The 17,735-nt window shown below is 38.0% G+C and overlaps 1 protein-coding gene across 1 annotated transcript in view; it reads left to right on the top strand.

The window, feature by feature from the left end:
* MEGF9 (multiple EGF like domains 9) overlaps positions 1–14,354 on the top strand; it is an 81,169-nt gene extending 66,815 nt beyond the window's left edge. The window contains exons 4-6 of the mRNA XM_019648278.1: positions 9,701–9,844; positions 10,371–10,640; positions 12,451–14,354. Coding sequence (XP_019503823.1) covers positions 9,701–9,844; positions 10,371–10,640; positions 12,451–12,902 — 866 coding nt within the window. The 3' untranslated portion in view covers positions 12,903–14,354. The remainder of the gene's footprint in view (positions 1–9,700; positions 9,845–10,370; positions 10,641–12,450) is intronic.
* The last annotated feature ends 3,381 nt before the right edge of the window (positions 14,355–17,735 follow it).

The following is a 17,735-nucleotide window of genomic DNA, read 5'->3' as shown; positions in this document are numbered from 1 at the left end:
GAGGGTCATGACCAAGAATAACGACGAACCACAAGTGAACCGACTCATACTAAAATTGCAGTCCATCCTCAACCTATCTCGATTTCTGGTTGGACTGAGGTGATCCTCTTATTATATTTTCCTAACACAGGAAAGGGGAGTCATTTGTGGTTCCTTTATATACTGTGTCAGACACACAATAAAAAATACTAGACAATCCTCTTTGCTGCATCTACTGCGAGGATGAAGATCATTCTCAGCAACCAGACTGTGGACATTCCAGAAAATGTGGAATCACTGAAGGGATGCCCAATTATTGTGAAGGGCCCTGGAGGCACCCTGCAGAGGGACTTCAATCACATCAACGCAGAACCCAGTCTCCTTGGAAAGAAAAAGAAGAGGCTCTGGGTTGACAATGATGGGGAAATAGAAAGGCTCCCGTTCACACTGTCTGTAGTCACGTACAGAGCACGGTCAAGGGTGTCACCCTGGACGTCCGTTACAAGGTGAGGCCTGTGTGTGCTCACTTCCCCATCCATGTCGTTATTCAGGAGAACAGTTTTCCTGTTGAAATCTGAAATTTCCTGGTTGAAAAATACATCCACAGGGTTAGGATGAGGTCAAGTGTTGCTTGTTGAGTATCTCAAGCCCAGAAAGGTAAGTTAATTCTTGAAGGAAATGATATTGAACTTGTATCAAATTCAGCTGCTTTGATTCAACAAGCCACAACAGTTAAAAACAAGGATATCAGAAAAATTTTGAATCGTATCTATGTTTCTGAAAATGGAACAGTTCAGCAGGCTGATGAATAAGATCTAAGTTATCCTGCTACAGAAACAACAAGATGTTGAGTGATTCCTCAGACTTATTTGTGATATTTAAGATATGCAATAAAAGTCATATATTAAAAAAAATACTAGACAATTCTGAGGTAGGAAAATATGACCAATAAAGAGAAAAACAATGGAAGCAGACCCACGGGTGATCCAGGTGTTAGAGTTAGCATATGACTTTAAAATAACTAAAATTAATATTTTAAGAAAATAGAGGAAAAAACACAAAATATTTGAAATGAGGCAAAATTTCAAAAGAATCAGAATCTATAAAAAACATCAAAAGGACAATCTAAAACAAAAAAATACGACATCTGAAATTAATAACTTATTGCACGGACTTCACAGCAGATTGTACACAGTGAAGACAAGGTTCAGAGGTTCAAATATAGCTCAATTAAAAATGTCCAAAGAGGAAAAAAGGCAATGGAAGGAAGAGAGCAAGAAAACCATGTGAGATACAAACAAAAGCCTAACGTAAATGCAATTGGAGGCTCACAAAGAAAGGAGAGAGATATTGGGGCAGAAGCAATATCTGAAGAGATAATGACTAAGAATTTTCCAAATTAATGAAATACATCAACCTACACATTAAAAAAACTCAGCAAGCCCTGGGCAGTGTAAAAACAAGTGAACCACATCTAGGCAAACTTAGCCAAACTATTAAAAACTAAAGACAATTAACTTTTATGATCTTTAGTTTTCCTAAAGGTAAGGATTAGAAATACTTCCTTGGAAATCTTTTTTTCCCCCAACCAAAAGCTCAAGACACACTAGTCTGACAAGTACACATGTTTTTATGAGAGCAGGGTAGCAAAATATTTGAAATTGTGAAAGTACCCTGGAAAAATCTGTGTTGAAAGCTTATTTTTCATTCTAATCCTCTACCCTATGGTGAAACAAATACATTTAGAAGAAATTGTGGGTTTTTTTTTTCCTATTATGTAATCTGGTCCCTGCCTACTTGCCAGTTCTATCTCGTGCTGTGCTTTTTCTTTACTGTCTGTGATCCAGTCCTACTGGCTTCTATTCTTAAAACAAGTTATGTTCCCTTGTTCCAAGGTTCTCATACATGATCTTGCCTTTGCCTAGAATGGCCTTTCTAATACACGTCTGTTGCCACCTCTGGCCCCTTGACCTTAATAAATCATATCCTTCCTTCAGGCCTTCAGTTAAGGTTACTTCATTTGAAAGCAGTGCCTGGTGCTCCAGGCTAAATGGCAATTCCCAATTATATACTCTCATAGACACTATATTTTTTTCATAGCATTTATCACAGTTTGTGTATTTATTTGTGATTACGCATTATATATGGATTTAAATTCCACTTTGTTTTGTTCACCATTACACAAAATCTCTAGCACGGAACTTGGCACATAGTAAATACTCACTACATTTTTGTTGAATAAATGAACAAATGAATGGAAATACAGAGGAAAGATGAGTTTCAATGCTGGGTAATGACAGAGATGCTTCATCATACTGAGTTGATTTGAATTGCCCCCTGGATCTTTTACGGAACCAGGAAGCAGCCTACAGTGCTGGTTCTTCTCATTTTCCTTGCAGCAATGAGGTAGCGCTCTAACGTTCAGTAAATCCCAACCTGCCCTTGCTCTGGAGATAATTTAAGGCAAAAGAAATCCTTTTCATGGTTATGACTTCTAAAAGTAGCTAGTAATAAGATAAATAGTTTCTCTGTTTTGAAATATAATAAAAGTGGAATCCAACATGAAGAACTGCCAGTACTTGATTTAAAATCGCTAGCTTAATATAAAATCAGTCTTTTGTCTCAAATGAGATGTTTTTTCCAACAGTGCTGTGATACGGTTGCCCTCTGGTGGCCACTTACTATGTTCTCATAGTCCTTGTCTGCACCCCCTCGCCCCCTCCAGCCTTTTTCTATATTGCATATTTTAGATTGAAGTAGATTTTTAAAGTAACCTTTTGTGATAAGATATATTGGGGAAAACATTGTAGAAAGCAATTTGTGTACCAGAAGCCTTAAAACTACTTCCTTGATCCAGCATTTCTGTTTCCAGAAATCTATTCTGAGGAAATAATTCTAAATTCATAAAAAGCTTTATGTTCAAAGGTGCTCACCAAAGTGGTAGTTATAATTTTAAAAAATTAGACAGCCCTATTTATAACAACAGGAATGAAGTAAATTATGTTATCTAGGCAATATGTGGTTAAGAGCACAGAAGATGAAACCTTAACTTCACCTATTCAAATTACTTAGCCTGTTTTTCTCACCTAGAAATTTGGGATAATAACAGTAACTGCCTAATGAGTTCTTGTGAAGATTCAATGCAATGTATTTATAACACCCTTAATACAAGCCTGGCTCATTATAAGCAATGAACAAATGGCAACTATTGTTATGTTGTCATTAAAATGTTTTAAAGAATAATATATAACAACATGAGAGAGTGAAAGAAGCAGGGTATAAATGACATGGGCCGTATGTTTAGACAATTTAAAAAGCAAAATCCAAACCTCTATATATAGAATGATTTCAAGGAAAAGTACTCAAAATCTTTTTTTAAATAATTAAAAATTTTTTTCAATTTCAGTTGACATACAATATTATATTCGTTTCAGGTGTACAACTTAGTGGTTAGATATTTATATACCTGATCACCCCGATAAGTCCAGTACCCACCTGGCATCATACATAGTTATTACACTATTATTACCTATATTCCCTATGCTGTGCTTTACATAAGATGACTGTTTTAATAACTACCAATTTTTACTTCCTAATCCCTTCCCCTTTTTCACCTACACCCCCAACTCCCCTCCTGGCAACCATCTGGCAACCATCAAAATGTTCTCTGTTTCTATGAATTTTTTTTTTGTCTGCTCATTTATTTTGATTTTTTTAGATTCTACATATAAGTGAAGTCATATGGCATTTGTTCTTCTTTGATTCAAAATCTTAATGACAAATTTCTTAGGGTAATTTTTTTTCTTTCTACTCTCTTGCATTTTTCTAGATTTTCTTTATTCAACCCATATTTCCCTTAAAATGGAGGTGGGAGACTGTTATTTTTTAAACTAGAATGTTATGATCATAGAGTGTGCTTATTTGTAAGAATTGAGCGCCCACCAGTATTTATAGTGTCCCAGGGACACTAACGTGACCTTGGCAGCTGAACTGAGTTGACTGCTCCTTCACTCCTCAGGGACTTCCTTCACTTTAGGAGATCACACTTTCCTGTTGGTTTTTTCCCCTCCCCAGCCAGCTCTGCTAGACCTTCTGCTGTTCAGCTGTAAGCACTGGAGTGCCTCAGAGCTCAGTCCTTGACACGCTTGTCTTGTGCATGATCAGCTCCCTAAATGATTTCATTCAGTCCCCTGCATTTAATCTAAATGCCATCTACATGTGTACTGATTACCAGATTTACATTTCTTCCTTGATCTTCACACTCACAGATCTAACAGCACACTTGACATCTTCACTTGAATGATTTAATTAGTTTCATAATCCTAACACATCCAAAACAACTCTTTATTTTGCTCTGTAAGCCAAGCCTGCTTTCCTCCTAGTGTTCATCACTTCGGTGACTGGCACCATTTGCCCAGGTGCTCAGTCCAAAAGCCTGGGAGTCATATTGGGCCCCTTTCTTTTCCTGCTGCAAATATCCAGTCCATCAGCAAGTTCTACCAGCCTGACATTCAACACAGCACCCTGAATCTGACCACTGTTCATGACCTTCATTGCTGTCATTCTTGTCTAAGCCACTGTCCTCTCTCTGAACTGCTTTGACATGCTCTCTGCCTCCTCTTTTGTCCTCTCATTCCCCGACCCCCAACCCACCACCGTCCAATCTCCACATGACGTGACAACCAGAGTGACTTTTAAAAAAATATAAAACCAGATCATTTTATTCCCATGCTTAAACTAACCTCAATGGCTTCCCATCCCTCTTGGAATGAAATTCAGACTTCTTTCCAAGGCCTACATGACTTTACATTTGTTGGCCCCTGCCTTTCTGTCTGACCTTATCTCCTGTTACTCTCTCCCTGGCTCACGCAGGCTTGGCCCTCCTTCTGTCTGACAGGCTGAAGTTTGTTTGCCTTCTGTTCAGCACTGAGGATCAGGCGTTTCTTCCTACGTCATAGTACCTTGCTGTATTTATGACAAGATTATACATAAACTATGAAATGGCAAAATAAATAAGAAAAAGGCTTTTGCAGGTGGCGATTTATGTTTTCAAAGCTTTGTCACTGAATTTGGTTTGAAAGGAGCCCTACATTCTTTTCTTTGACCAGCTATTGCCTTGGTTACAGCTACCCAATTTTTTTGATGCTTCGCCAAGGAGCATGAGATCATCTTCAGGAAACATTCATTCCTTCCCTTTTTTTGGGAGGTGGGAGGGTTGGGGGGTATGGGGAGATCCACTCCTTTGGCCACATTTCAGCAAAGAAAATGTGAATTTTAAGACAGTATTGTTATATTTGGGAGGTTCCAGGCAGAGCAAAATGAACAAAGTTAAACTTAAGCTAGTTTTTTATTCATTTATCATAAAAGAAAGATCCACAAATGTTTCATTTTAAAGAGAACTTAGATCTTACCTTGTTCAGCTTTCTTAATTTATAGGTGAGGAAATTGAAGCATAAAGAGAAAATATTACATCCTACAGAATAGTCTTTCACCCTTTGATATATTTACATTACATTAAATAATCAGCCAAGGAATTATTATTCCATTTAACAGGTTAGAAAAGTGAAACTCAGAGATGCTATTTGCTGAGGCCACATAACTAGCTATAAGAGGTTCAGCTGGGACTGAAACTCAGGTCTGACATTAAATGCCATACCATTTTTCTTATGCTGTGTTGCCTCCCAGAGAGGAATTGTAAGCTGTTAGAAAAGCAAATTCGCATTGTTAGTTGTTACCGTATATGAATTTTAAAGGTTGTGATCTTTATTATAAAAGTCAATTTTCAAGTTTCTACATGAAATGTTTTAAAATTGCTAGAGTTCTTGAAATATCTTATACATGTGATATATTATACAATATATTCATTTTATAATCAGAAAAAAAGCTGAAGATGATAAAAATAAAATTGATACATGTATACCAGAGACAATTTGAAAATTAGAGTGAAATAAAACACCAACTATTGTTAGCATTCTGGTATATTTATGTCTGGTCTGTCTTTTTTTTTTATTGGAGAATTGGGGGGATGGGAACAGTGCTGGGGAATTGGGGGAAGGAGAACAGACAAGTTGCTGTCGTTTTCTTTTGTTCTTCAGTCTAGTTGTGGAGGACGTTGCTTCACTGGCCCAAGTTGGCACCATCATTGCGCTCTTCCCAGGTGAGGCACATCAGTCGCCGTCTTCTGGACGGCCGCTCACTGCGGCTGCTGGCCGCTCACGCTGGCTGCTGGCTGCTCACGCTGGCTGCTGGCTACACACGGTAGCCCATGGCAACCCACTGCCATAGGGGCTGCAACCTATGCCATTGCTGGCGACTCACAGCAGCCCAGCTCCAGGTTGAGCTATTGTTCAGCATCTTAGCTGTGGAGGGCAGTGTCACTGGCCCTCATATGTGGGATCCGAACTGGGGCCCTCTGGCGTCCCAAGCCAGCTCTTAACCAACGCGCCACTCGGCCGGCCCTGGTCTGTCTTTAATGTATTAATTTTCTTTCTCCATAGCTGTGTTCTCCAGGTGCATGCTATTTTTAAAGCAATGTAGAGTGGTTAGTTTCTAAGAACTAATAAGTTTTATTGTTGTACTTGTTTTCTTCTTTAGTTTTTAAATAACATTTACCACATAGGTTATTTTATTTCTTATTGTCTTCTCATTGCAGGGTATGTCTTAAAACAAATGAAAATGAGAAATCATTCTGGAAAAAATTCAAAATATTCTAATATAAATGGCTTAAGAGAATGAAATTATATTGTGATAAGCACAAAAACAAAGGCTTGGGGTCTTATCTAGAATAGTAAAAAGCTCCAACATAATAATAGGCATGTAGACTGTAGGAGTGAAATATTAAAAGTGTATATATTTACAATTTTTTAATAAGAGTAGCAACATGACCTTTTCTTGTCACATTGCAAATGGCATGTGATTTGAATGCATCTTGCCCCAAATGTCCATATTCTGTTATAGAACAGTTAACTTTTCTGAGGTAACGTTTTATACTAAAGTTTAAGACTTTATCAGAACTTTCTTTTTCTTAAAAATTATTTCCATTGTACATTTTTAATAGGGGGAGAGCAGGTTGACAAATTTTACACATAATGCAGATTTTGACTATTCCAGCTTGCAGAATACTTTGGCATTTAAGATTATTTTATTTTTAGAGCTGAAAACAGGAGTGTCCTGCTATGTCTTTTCCAGCAACTTTTATTATCACAAAGATACATATCTAAAAAGGAATCAGAATACAAGAATATCTGGAAAGAAATCAGTACCTTAAATATTTATCACTGTGTGAGGATGTACTGTTTTGTTATATATATGAAAAATATCATTAACACTATCAGGCCTTAAAAATTATATGATTAAAAATGATGATATTTAGGGCCAGCCGAGTGGCTCGTTGGTTAAGAGTTGTCTTGGGAGCGTGAGCTCTGAGCAGCAGGGCCCTCGGTTCAGATCCCACATGGGCCAGTGACGCTGCCCTCTACAGCTAAGAAGGTGAACAACAGCTCGACCTGGAGCTGGGCTGCCATGAGTCGCTGGTGACGGCGTAGGCTGCAGTGGGACTGCAGTGGGCTGCCATAAGCTACCGTGAGTTGCCGGCAGCCAGCATGAGCAGCCAGCAGCTGGCGAGAGCTGCCGTGAGCCACCATGGTTGGCGACCAATCTGCCTCAGCCGGGAAGAGTGCAATGATCGCAATACCAGCATGGGCCAGTGAAGCGACATCCTCCACAACTAGACTGAAGAACCAAAGGACAACAACTTGTCTGTTCCCCTCCCCCAATTCCCCAATAAAAAAATCTTAAAAAAAAAAAGATGATATTTAGATGCAAGTTTGATTTAATTCAAAGTTAAGTGTTCAGATAATAAAGCTTTGAAGATGTGTTTCCCAATAGGCTCATGATGTTTCAGGGAATTCTGCTGTAATTACTTAAGAATTGAAATTTGATTAGAAAACCTAGGGAAAAAAATGGATAAATTCCTAGAAACACACAACTTTGCAAGACTGAATGAATCATGAAGAAATAAAAAGCCTGAATATACAGATTACAAGTAATGAAATTGAATAAGTAATTTAAAAATTTCCAAAAAACAAAAGTCCAGGACCAGATGGCTTTATAGGTGAATTCTCTCAAACATTTAAAGAAGAGTTAATACCTATTCTTCACAAATTATTTAAAAAAATTGAAGTGGCAGGAATGCTTCCAAACTCATTTTATGAGGCTAGCATTACCCTGATACCAAAACCAGACAAAGACATCACACACACACACACACACACACACACACACACACACACACACACACACAAAATTACAGGTCAATATCCCTGATGTACACAGATGCAAAAAACCTCAACAAAATGTTAGCAAACTGAATTGAACAATACATTAAAAGAAGCATACTACCATGATCAAGTGGGATGTATTCCAGGGATGCAAAGATGGTTCAATATCCTCCAATCAATCAATGTGATAAAACTACATTAACAAAACAAAAGTTAAAATCATATAATCATTTCAATAGATGCAGAAAAAGAATTTGATAAAATTTAACAAAGGCCATTTATGTCAAACCCACAGCTAACATCATACTCAATGGTGAAAAGCTGAAAGCTTTTCTTGTAAGATCAGGAACAAGACAAGGATCCCCACTCTTGCCACTTTCATTCAACATAGTACTGGAAGTATATAGTTAGGCAAGAAAAATAAATGAAAGGCATACAAATTGGAAAGTAAGAAGTAAAACTGTCACTATTTGCAGATGACATGATACTATGTATAGAAAACCCTAAAGACTCTCCAAAAAAATATTAGAATAAATGAATTCAATAAAGTCACAGGATATGAAATTAATATACAGAAATCAGTTACTAATAACAAGCTATCAGGAAGAAAAAAATCCCATTTACAATTGATTCAAAAAGAATAAAATACCTAGGAGTAAATTTAACCAATGATGTGAAAGACCTGTACACTGAAAACTGTAAGACATTGATGATGACACAAATAAGTGGAAAGATATACTGTGCTCACAGATTAGAAGAATTAATCCTAAAATTTATATAGAACCACAAAAGACCCTGACTAGCCAAAGCAATCGTGAGAAAGAACAAATCTGGAGGTATCATGTTCCCTGATTTTAAACTCTACTACAAAGCTATAGTAATCAAAACAATATGGTACTGGCATGAAACCAGACATGTGGATCAATGGAATAGAATAGAAAGCCCAGAAATAAACCCACACATAAATGTTCAATTAATCTATGACAAAGGATGCAAGAATATACAATGCAGGGAAAATCTCGTCAATAAATGGTTTTGGATAACTGTACCACTATCTTATAACATATATTAAAATAAATTCAAAATGCATTAAAGATTTGAAAGTAAGACCTGAAACTATAAAACTCCTAGGAGAAAATACAGGCAATAAGGTCTTTATCATCGGTCTTTGCAATATTTTTTTGGACCAGTCTCTTCAGGCAAGGGGAATGAAAGCAAAAATAAGCTAATACGATTATATCAAACTAAAAAGCTTTTGCACAATGAAGGAAACCATCAACAAAACAAAAAGACAACCTATTGAATTGAACTCTGTCCAATCCCTGTTGGATAACTTAGTTTGGTTGATTCTTAAGGTCTTTTGTTTGCAGGTATGATTTATATAAAGTTACTGCACTTTCAGAATAAATCTTTAACTTCTTAAAATACTTTGCTTCCTTTAGGTGCTTGTTTAAATTGCCAGGAAAATAGCAAAGGGGACCACTGTGAAGAATGCGAAGACGGATTTTATCAGAGTCCTGATACCGCTAGAGAATGCCTCCGCTGCCCTTGTTCAGCAGTGACATCCACAGGCAGTTGTATCCTAAGTAAGGCCTTTCTCTAAACTGGTGTTTTTAGAGGAAAAATCAGTGAGTCAGTTATCAAGTGTGTTGATAAATAAAGTTTTGGATGCTGTAGGTGAAAGGATGTTATAAAAACAGCAAAGGGATTCCTGTTAGGAATTTGCAATCAAATCCAAATATATATGAGTATATGCAATGAGACTTGAGGTAGGGATGAAGACTTTGTTAAAACCATATTTTATTTCATCTGTCATGACTAAAGAGAAGGGAAAGAAAAATTATATGAGTGCCTGTTCATCACATTCTTCGGATTTCTTATGTAAGCATATTTCTTTTGTTCTCCACCCCAATAGTTTCTCTGATGGCCCATCATTTTCCCAGTAAACTGGATAATTAATAAAGCATAGATTATTAGTTTGATTCCATGTGTCTCTTAAGTTGGATATAGTTGGGAGGGTTTATAAATCTCTTTGAGGACCAGTAGTTGTTTTTCGTTTTCACCTGTAGCTTGAGACTGTACTAAATTATTTTGATGTTCTCTCTGTTTTAGAATTGGGTGAATTGGAACCTAAATGTGTCCAGTGTAAAAATGGTTACACAGGCCAGAACTGCAATAAATGCGAAAATGGGTATTACAATTCTGACAGCATCTGTATGAAGTGCCAGTGTCATGGCCACGTGGACCCAATCAAAACTCCAAAGATTTGCAAGCCCGAGAGTGGTGAGTGCATCAACTGCCTCCATAACACCACTGGGTTTCGGTGTGAGAAGTGCCTAGAAGGCTATTTCCGAGACCACGAAGAAAATTGCATCAAGAAAGGTAAAACTTCACCTAAGGTTTCAAATTTAATATCTAAGTCTAGCATTGAAAATTTCAGGACAGCTACCTTTAGCTTGGTAAAGCCTTCCAGTCCCACCAGAGGAGTTTTCTGGAATTTGGTTTTCATAGAGGTTTGCCTAACGCAATTTGCTTCCATTCCTGCTGCTCTCCTGATACTCCAAAGTCAACTCCAGAAATTTGGGGACCAAGACCAAGTCATTGCAGTGTTCTCACATTTTCTCCTCATCTACTTTTATTTTTATGTCAATAATTTAAAAGTCCTATCATTTTTTTTATTATTATTTTTTTTATCTTTTGCTTCCTGTCTTCTCATCACGTCCAAGTGATCACCAGAGGTCTTTTTCAGTAGGGACCTATAGTCTGGTTAGAAGTTCCAGCTGAGAAACAAGAGTTCATTTGGGCATCTGTTCTAATTTTGGGCCTAAGTTTTGCCATGTGTGATGGAGAAAAGAGTAATAATATTACTTTTGATTTTTCAAAGAAAAAGTAATTGTTATGGAAAAATGTGTCTTACAGGGAGGTTCAGTAAGGGTTTAGACACAAAGTAATGTTTAGAAATTCAGGATGAGTTAAGAATATTCAGGCTTTATTAGGTCACGGAGAGATTAGACCATGTTCTTCTACAAACCACTCTTTGCTATTCTGGCAGATGCTGCCTACTGGGCTGATGGGTCGCTGGTCTGTGGCCAAGTGTCGCCCTTCAGCCATTTTCTTGATGTCATTGTTCTGTTGTGATCAAGGCCAAAAGACTCAGATCAAACCCTGTCACCAGCCTGGAGATCATGTCACCCAGCTCTCGTTCCTATTCAGAAGCATACCTTGTCCATACTTACCTGACAGGGCTGTGATGATTTTTCTTATTAGTTATTAAATAATATAAACCATGCCTCTTTTTAGGATAGATTGGTGTGGCTGACCGTGGTGATGAATTATCATGATAATAATTATTTTGTTGAGTGACTACTATGTACCAAGCACTGTAAACATTAACTATGATAATGTTACATAGTTATCTCATTTAATCCTTCCCCAAAACTTTCAAAATAGATATTATTATTCCCATTTATAGATGAAGAATCTTGGTTTTGAAAATGTTGACTGACTCCTCGATAACCACACAGTTCTACCCGATTCCAGAGCCTTTGGTGTTTCCCTGAGCTCTGCTGCATTAGAAGTACTGAATATAGTACCTTCATGATAAAATAGCTATAATCTGCACAAAGGAAAGATGACTACACAGGCAATTAAAGAAAGGCTGTCTTCTCTCTTGGCTGACATCAACTTTGGACATTTAAATTGTGTTATTCAGAAGTAATCAGAACTACAACTTTTCCTATTTTGTTTTTGCCTCCTTTGAAGAGAATTTTACCCTTAGGAAATTTCATCAGATATGCTAAACTTATTTTAGTTCAAGTGATTGTCATCTATTCCTGTCACTTTTAACCAAGTAATTTAGAACTCAGCAGTGACATATTTACCGCCTTTGCAGGAATTCATATGAATCCAAGAATAAAGAAGGATGGAAAACTCCAACATTAGAATTTTTCCAAAGATTTTAATATAGATATTACACATTTTGGACAACAGCCATGGATGTAACAATCAAGCTTTCTAGACCCTGATTCTTTTCAGTATCTTTCTTTAAAAATTATTTTTAACTTGCATGACCTTAAAGCAGAATATCATGTCAACATGCCATACCAACTTTCACTCCCATGTATTTCTTTTATTGTTTCTTAAAACTAGATAATTTTGTCTTTTACATTTCATTCTCTGTTTTTATTTTCAGAAGTTATTGTTCCAACACCTGAAGGTTCCACCATTTTGGTTTCCAATGCCTCTTTGACCACATCCGTGCCCACCCCTGTTATAAATAGTACACTTGCCCCCACAGCCCTGCAAACTATCTTTTCAGTAAGCTCTGCTGAAAACAGCACGTCAGCTTTAGCCGATGTATCATGGACCCAATTTAACATCATCATTTTGACCGTCATCATCATTGTGGTGGTGCTGCTGATGGGATTTGTGGGGGCCGTATACATGTACCGGGAGTACCAAAACCGGAAGCTCAATGCCCCCTTTTGGACCATCGAGCTGAAAGAAGACAATATCAGTTTCAGCAGCTACCACGACAGCATCCCCAACGCGGACGTGTCAGGACTGTTAGAGGATGATGGCAATGAAGTGGCTCCCAATGGGCAGCTGACCCTGACAACACCCATGCACAACTACAAGGCGTAGGGAACCAGGACTGAGCTCCGGGATGGCTGGACCGCGTCGGACCCGGGGACACACAGACCTGGGCGGAGCTGCTGCGAAAGCTCAGGCACGTAGTGCGTCCGGAATGCCAGGTGCAAATTCATGAGGCACTTAGCCTATTGCTCTGTTTCCCCAAGAAGATCTGAAGTCGTCACTGTCAATAAGGACTTGAAGTAAAGTATATTTTTGTACCGAACCACATGGGAGTATCGAAAGGCTGAACCCCGTACTGCAGCCCCAATCCACTCTGACCTCCAAATAGACTCCCGGGGAGTGTTCGCTCAGCCAGTGGAAACAGGACGTGGACGTGGAGGGCTGAGGACAGCCAGAAGACTTCATCTCCATTCCTGAAACTTTTCTTAAAGAGGAGGGTCAGGGATGGTATTCATTTTACTGTACTAAACGACATCATTGAGGAAGAGCTGATGTCTGAGCTGTGTCACAATAAACAACCTGGATTGTTTCTAGAATGGGAGTGGAAAAGGCCTACGAAGGTCTTTAGAGAAGTTTGATTTTTCCTTCCAGAATTCTTGCTTGAAAGTAGGATTAAGGCACAGGGAAAGCTTCTGATGTCAGAGAGAGGAAGGCAACCTCTGGAGCTGGGAGCTGGTAGTCCTTCTTAGGGTCTCCATGTAAATGATAAATTGTCTAAAAATAGGGAATATTCTTGCCTCTAGAGAAATAAGTGTATATAGTTAATGTAGCATATCTGGTCAACATTGTATTTGTATCTATTTGTAAAAAAAAATCATGTCATATTTTATCATCTAGAATGTATTTGTACAGCAGTTAATGGTGTTGTAAAAAGAAAATATGGGGATTGGTTAAAATACTGTAAAATAGATGGCAATATTGCTAGAGCTGGGACTCTGGTGAGCATCAGTCATTTTTAGTCCCTCTTTGGACATTGTTGAAATTTGTAAGAGGTTGAATGTTTCTAATCTTTCTCTCCCTTTCTCAATCTAAAAGTAGAGTTATGTGTTCTTTGACTTATAGATTCAAGCAATAGATTTTGAAGTCAGTGATTGTTAAGCTGGGACATGGGCTGCACTCTCCAAGCTACTCATCTGATTAGCCATTAGCCACTCTATATATTTTACATAGATTAATGTAGAACATGTCCTCATTAAAAAATGGTCTTCCAAAAGAATTGGGATATTTTAGTTCCAAAAGAAAAGCCATCATAATACTTGGGGTCCCCTGTTTTCATGTCTATGAAATATTTATATTTCTCGTCCCCTTCTCAAAACAATACCTCCTACATTGGAACATAGCCTCACCCTCATGCCATGAGGTGGGTACCATCTCTCTGCAGTGCTCCACTTCTCCGACCTTCTTGTCCAGTTAGAGCATCAGTTCTCAACCTGTGGGTCGCGACCCCTTTGGGGGTCGAACGACCCTTTCACAGGGGTCACCGCATACTTGTATGTGGGTCTGGAGACAGATAGAGGAGCGGTGTCTCGGTTCCTAAGACCATCGAAAATATGTGTTTTCCGATGGTCTTAGGCGACCCCTGTGAAAGGTTGAGAACCGCTGAGTTAGAGGGTAGCAGTGCAATTGAGTGAACGTGGTTAATCCTTGCTTTTAGGTACAGTTTTGTCTAGAGGCCATCCACTGTTGCTCTCATCTGTTATGCTATTCACCAGTCGTGGATTCAACAAGCCAGGAAAAGCAGCCAGAAGTCAAATGCAGGTATTTATTAGGAGGAACAGCTGTCAAGTGGTTAGAAAAAAAGTAAAGACTTATTAGACCTAGGAAATCCAACTTGACAACTTTGTGACTTCCCCAAGAAAAACCTGGAATTTGGCCTCCCCTCTGTAGGAGACACTCCGTTGTTCTCAGGGTTTGGAGGTGATGCTCTGGAGGGTGTACTTTTAGACAGTGTACTCCTGGTGACCGGAGGTGCTTCGGACGTTCGACCATTGCTCACGAGTAGAGATTACATTATATTACAATAAGCTCATGTTTCTATAGCCCTTTGCAGCTTGCAAAGCATCTTCCCATCTGTGTGTCTTTTGTTCCAAACCATAGCCCCTTGAGGAAGTAGTAGTCGTCCCATTTTATAGATGAGGTTAAATGTCTTGTATAAGGCTCACACAATGTGTCATTACTAGGCTTGGAATTCGGAGTCTTAACTATGAAGCACGTATTCTTTCAACTATGTGCTAATGCAGAAATTACATAGCCACAGACACAGAAGGCTGGGAGGAAGAGTCCCATCTGTGAATGTTTCTAATTTTTGTGAGTACAAGGTGCCATCCAGGGCCATACGGCTATGAAGGACTGTGGAAAGAACACAGGAGGATTACTATCTGAAGCCAGTATTGGCCATAAGAAAATAAAAATAGCAGTTTGTGCTTCATTAAAGTGAATTACCCCTTCCAAGCAGGGAGAGAAAACCTGCTTTCCCCAGCAGCTGCCACATACGTGTGTATAGACTGTGCACTGCACAATGATAAAGAATTGTGCAAAGTTGTGTACCTGCCTTTCTCCTAGATTATCACCCCCTCAAAGCTAGGGATTAAGGATGCTGAGAAACAGACATTTGTTAAACAGAAGTTAACCCAGTAGAGAAAGAAGGATTGTTTATTGGGGTCTAAGAGCTAAAACCAAATCATCTGGATTCTGGCCATGTAGAGATTCCTTGAAATAGACTTTAAAAGAAATTGCAAAAATTGAATCACAAAGAATGTTTACCTTTAAATACTTACAAACTGTCCAAGATCATGTTTTTAATTTTTCCCAATGGAAAAAATTAAAGACTTAAGTTTAAGAAATATTATTTTGTGTCCCCTGCTTCTTGGTGATGGAAATAATTTTGCCCTAAAATATAAATCTATCATGAAGTGATTTACCACCAAAATTAGACTAGAAAATTAGCATGGAATGCATTACATAATATTCATGATCCCCATAAGGACAGCATTCAACACCAGGATCCCATCAGCCCTTTAGAAAGACTAATATTGGCGTAGTTTTTATCTAAAGATTAGAAATGTGTTTATTTTCAAATAAGACTTGTGTGAATCTTATTGATAAATGACAGATACTGCTATTAAGTGATCCTTGTATCTTCACTATTTCATTTTAGTAAACCTTTAAGCATTCTTGACAGATGTCCTAGGTGGTGGTGTTAAGTATGTCTGTCCTCATTTTCCCCTGAGTCTAGCTCCCAGAGGTTGCTTATTAATGGAATTTCTCCAGTTATAGAGAAAAATGATAATAAAACTAAACCTCATTTATACTAAGGTCCTATGGACTTAATTTGTTACTCTTAGGGATACCTGCATTTTAAGAGAAGAGAGCAGATATGGGATGGGAGGAGAGAGATTTTTTTGAGGGGAGAGGATTTGTAGAAGTGTCAAATTACATAGCACTTTCTAGCCCTAATATTCGCGGGAAAATTGACTGTGGAAGCAACACTCACTGACCCACAGTTCATTTTGGTCAGCTGAGTGCCTTCAGGACATCTAGCCCTCTTGTACTGTTTTGGAGGCAGAGAGCTAAAGCACCAGTACTTCTTCCTGAGTTATTAGATCATTCACCTTGGTCCTGTGTTGTTGGTAGGACACGTGATGAACATAACACCACTTGTAACGAACATTCTCTGGTTCGTACATTTTGAGGTATATGGGTAGGTGTTGAATTTACACACCTCAAGGACAGCTCTCTGACAAAAGTGCAGAGATGTAAACAACCCTATGTAACCTATTCGAGCAAGGATAGCACTTCGGGCCTCATCCATGAAGAACCGTTGGTCTGTTACAACCTTCTTGATAGTAAGGAGTTTGGGAGCTAAAATGAGTTTGCTGTGTGCAGGGGAGTAATGGAAAGGTAATGCAAGTTTCCTGTGTAACCCTGACCCAGTGACTATGCCAAGGAAAAAAGCAGGAAGAACACGCTGATTCATCTGAAGAAGTCAAATACTATCAAATGAACTAAAGGTTATGGATCATTGAAACGTCACTGGTTGAATGATGCTTTTCCAAAGGCGTTTGGGATCTTTCTTGCTACTTATGCATATGCAGCCCTAGAATGTGAGCCCAGGGCTTCAGATTTAAGTTAGTTCAAAAGCTAAATGATTTAAAGTAAAGTGAAATTTGAATGCTGGGCACAAGCACTCTGTAATACATTAAATTTCAGCCCAAGCAATTAGGGAATGTTTCTGAAACATTAAACTTGTATTTATGTCACTAAAATTCTAACACAAATTTTAAAACCATGTCTCATACATATGCTGTACTAGGCTTCATGATGCATTTCTAAATTTGTGTATGATTTGAATATATAAAAGAATTTATACAAGAGTGTTATTTAAAATTATTAAAAATAAATGTATATAATTTGTACCTATTGTAGATTTGTTGTTTTACTTTTTTATGCGGTCAGAGTTGTTGGAAGTCTTTGAATAGATATCACAGATCATTTATTTTCAAACAACTTCATGAAAATCTTTGTACCCCTTCATTTATTGCTTTTTGTTTTGAAAAGTTCCTTTAGAGAATGTTTTCCACTTTGGGAAAAAAACACCACATGAGAAGATTCCATCTCTTAGAACAAAACAAAACACCGGAGAAAAAGAGCCTATATTAACATATATTCTGTTTTGTGCTTTTGCTTCTCCTCTCAGATCCATTGGGATTTCCATGAAAATGTTATAGAAAAAAGTTGCTCCTTTTGGATTTCTTTTTCATACAAGTAAAAATTGTCCTTTCTGTGGTATAAATTCGAAGGGCCACAGTCATGTTCTATGTGTTTATTAGATACCTGGTAATGAGAGTACATTCTTTTCTTATTTTGATAGAGCCTCTATTT

The sequence above is a fragment of the Hipposideros armiger genome, unplaced genomic scaffold, assembly GCF_001890085.2.
Source record: "Hipposideros armiger isolate ML-2016 unplaced genomic scaffold, ASM189008v1 scaffold_123, whole genome shotgun sequence".
Classification (NCBI taxonomy): Eukaryota; Metazoa; Chordata; class Mammalia; order Chiroptera; family Hipposideridae; genus Hipposideros; species Hipposideros armiger.
The sequence above is the reverse complement of the archived record's forward strand: the minus strand, read 5'-3'. Positions and strand labels throughout refer to the sequence as shown.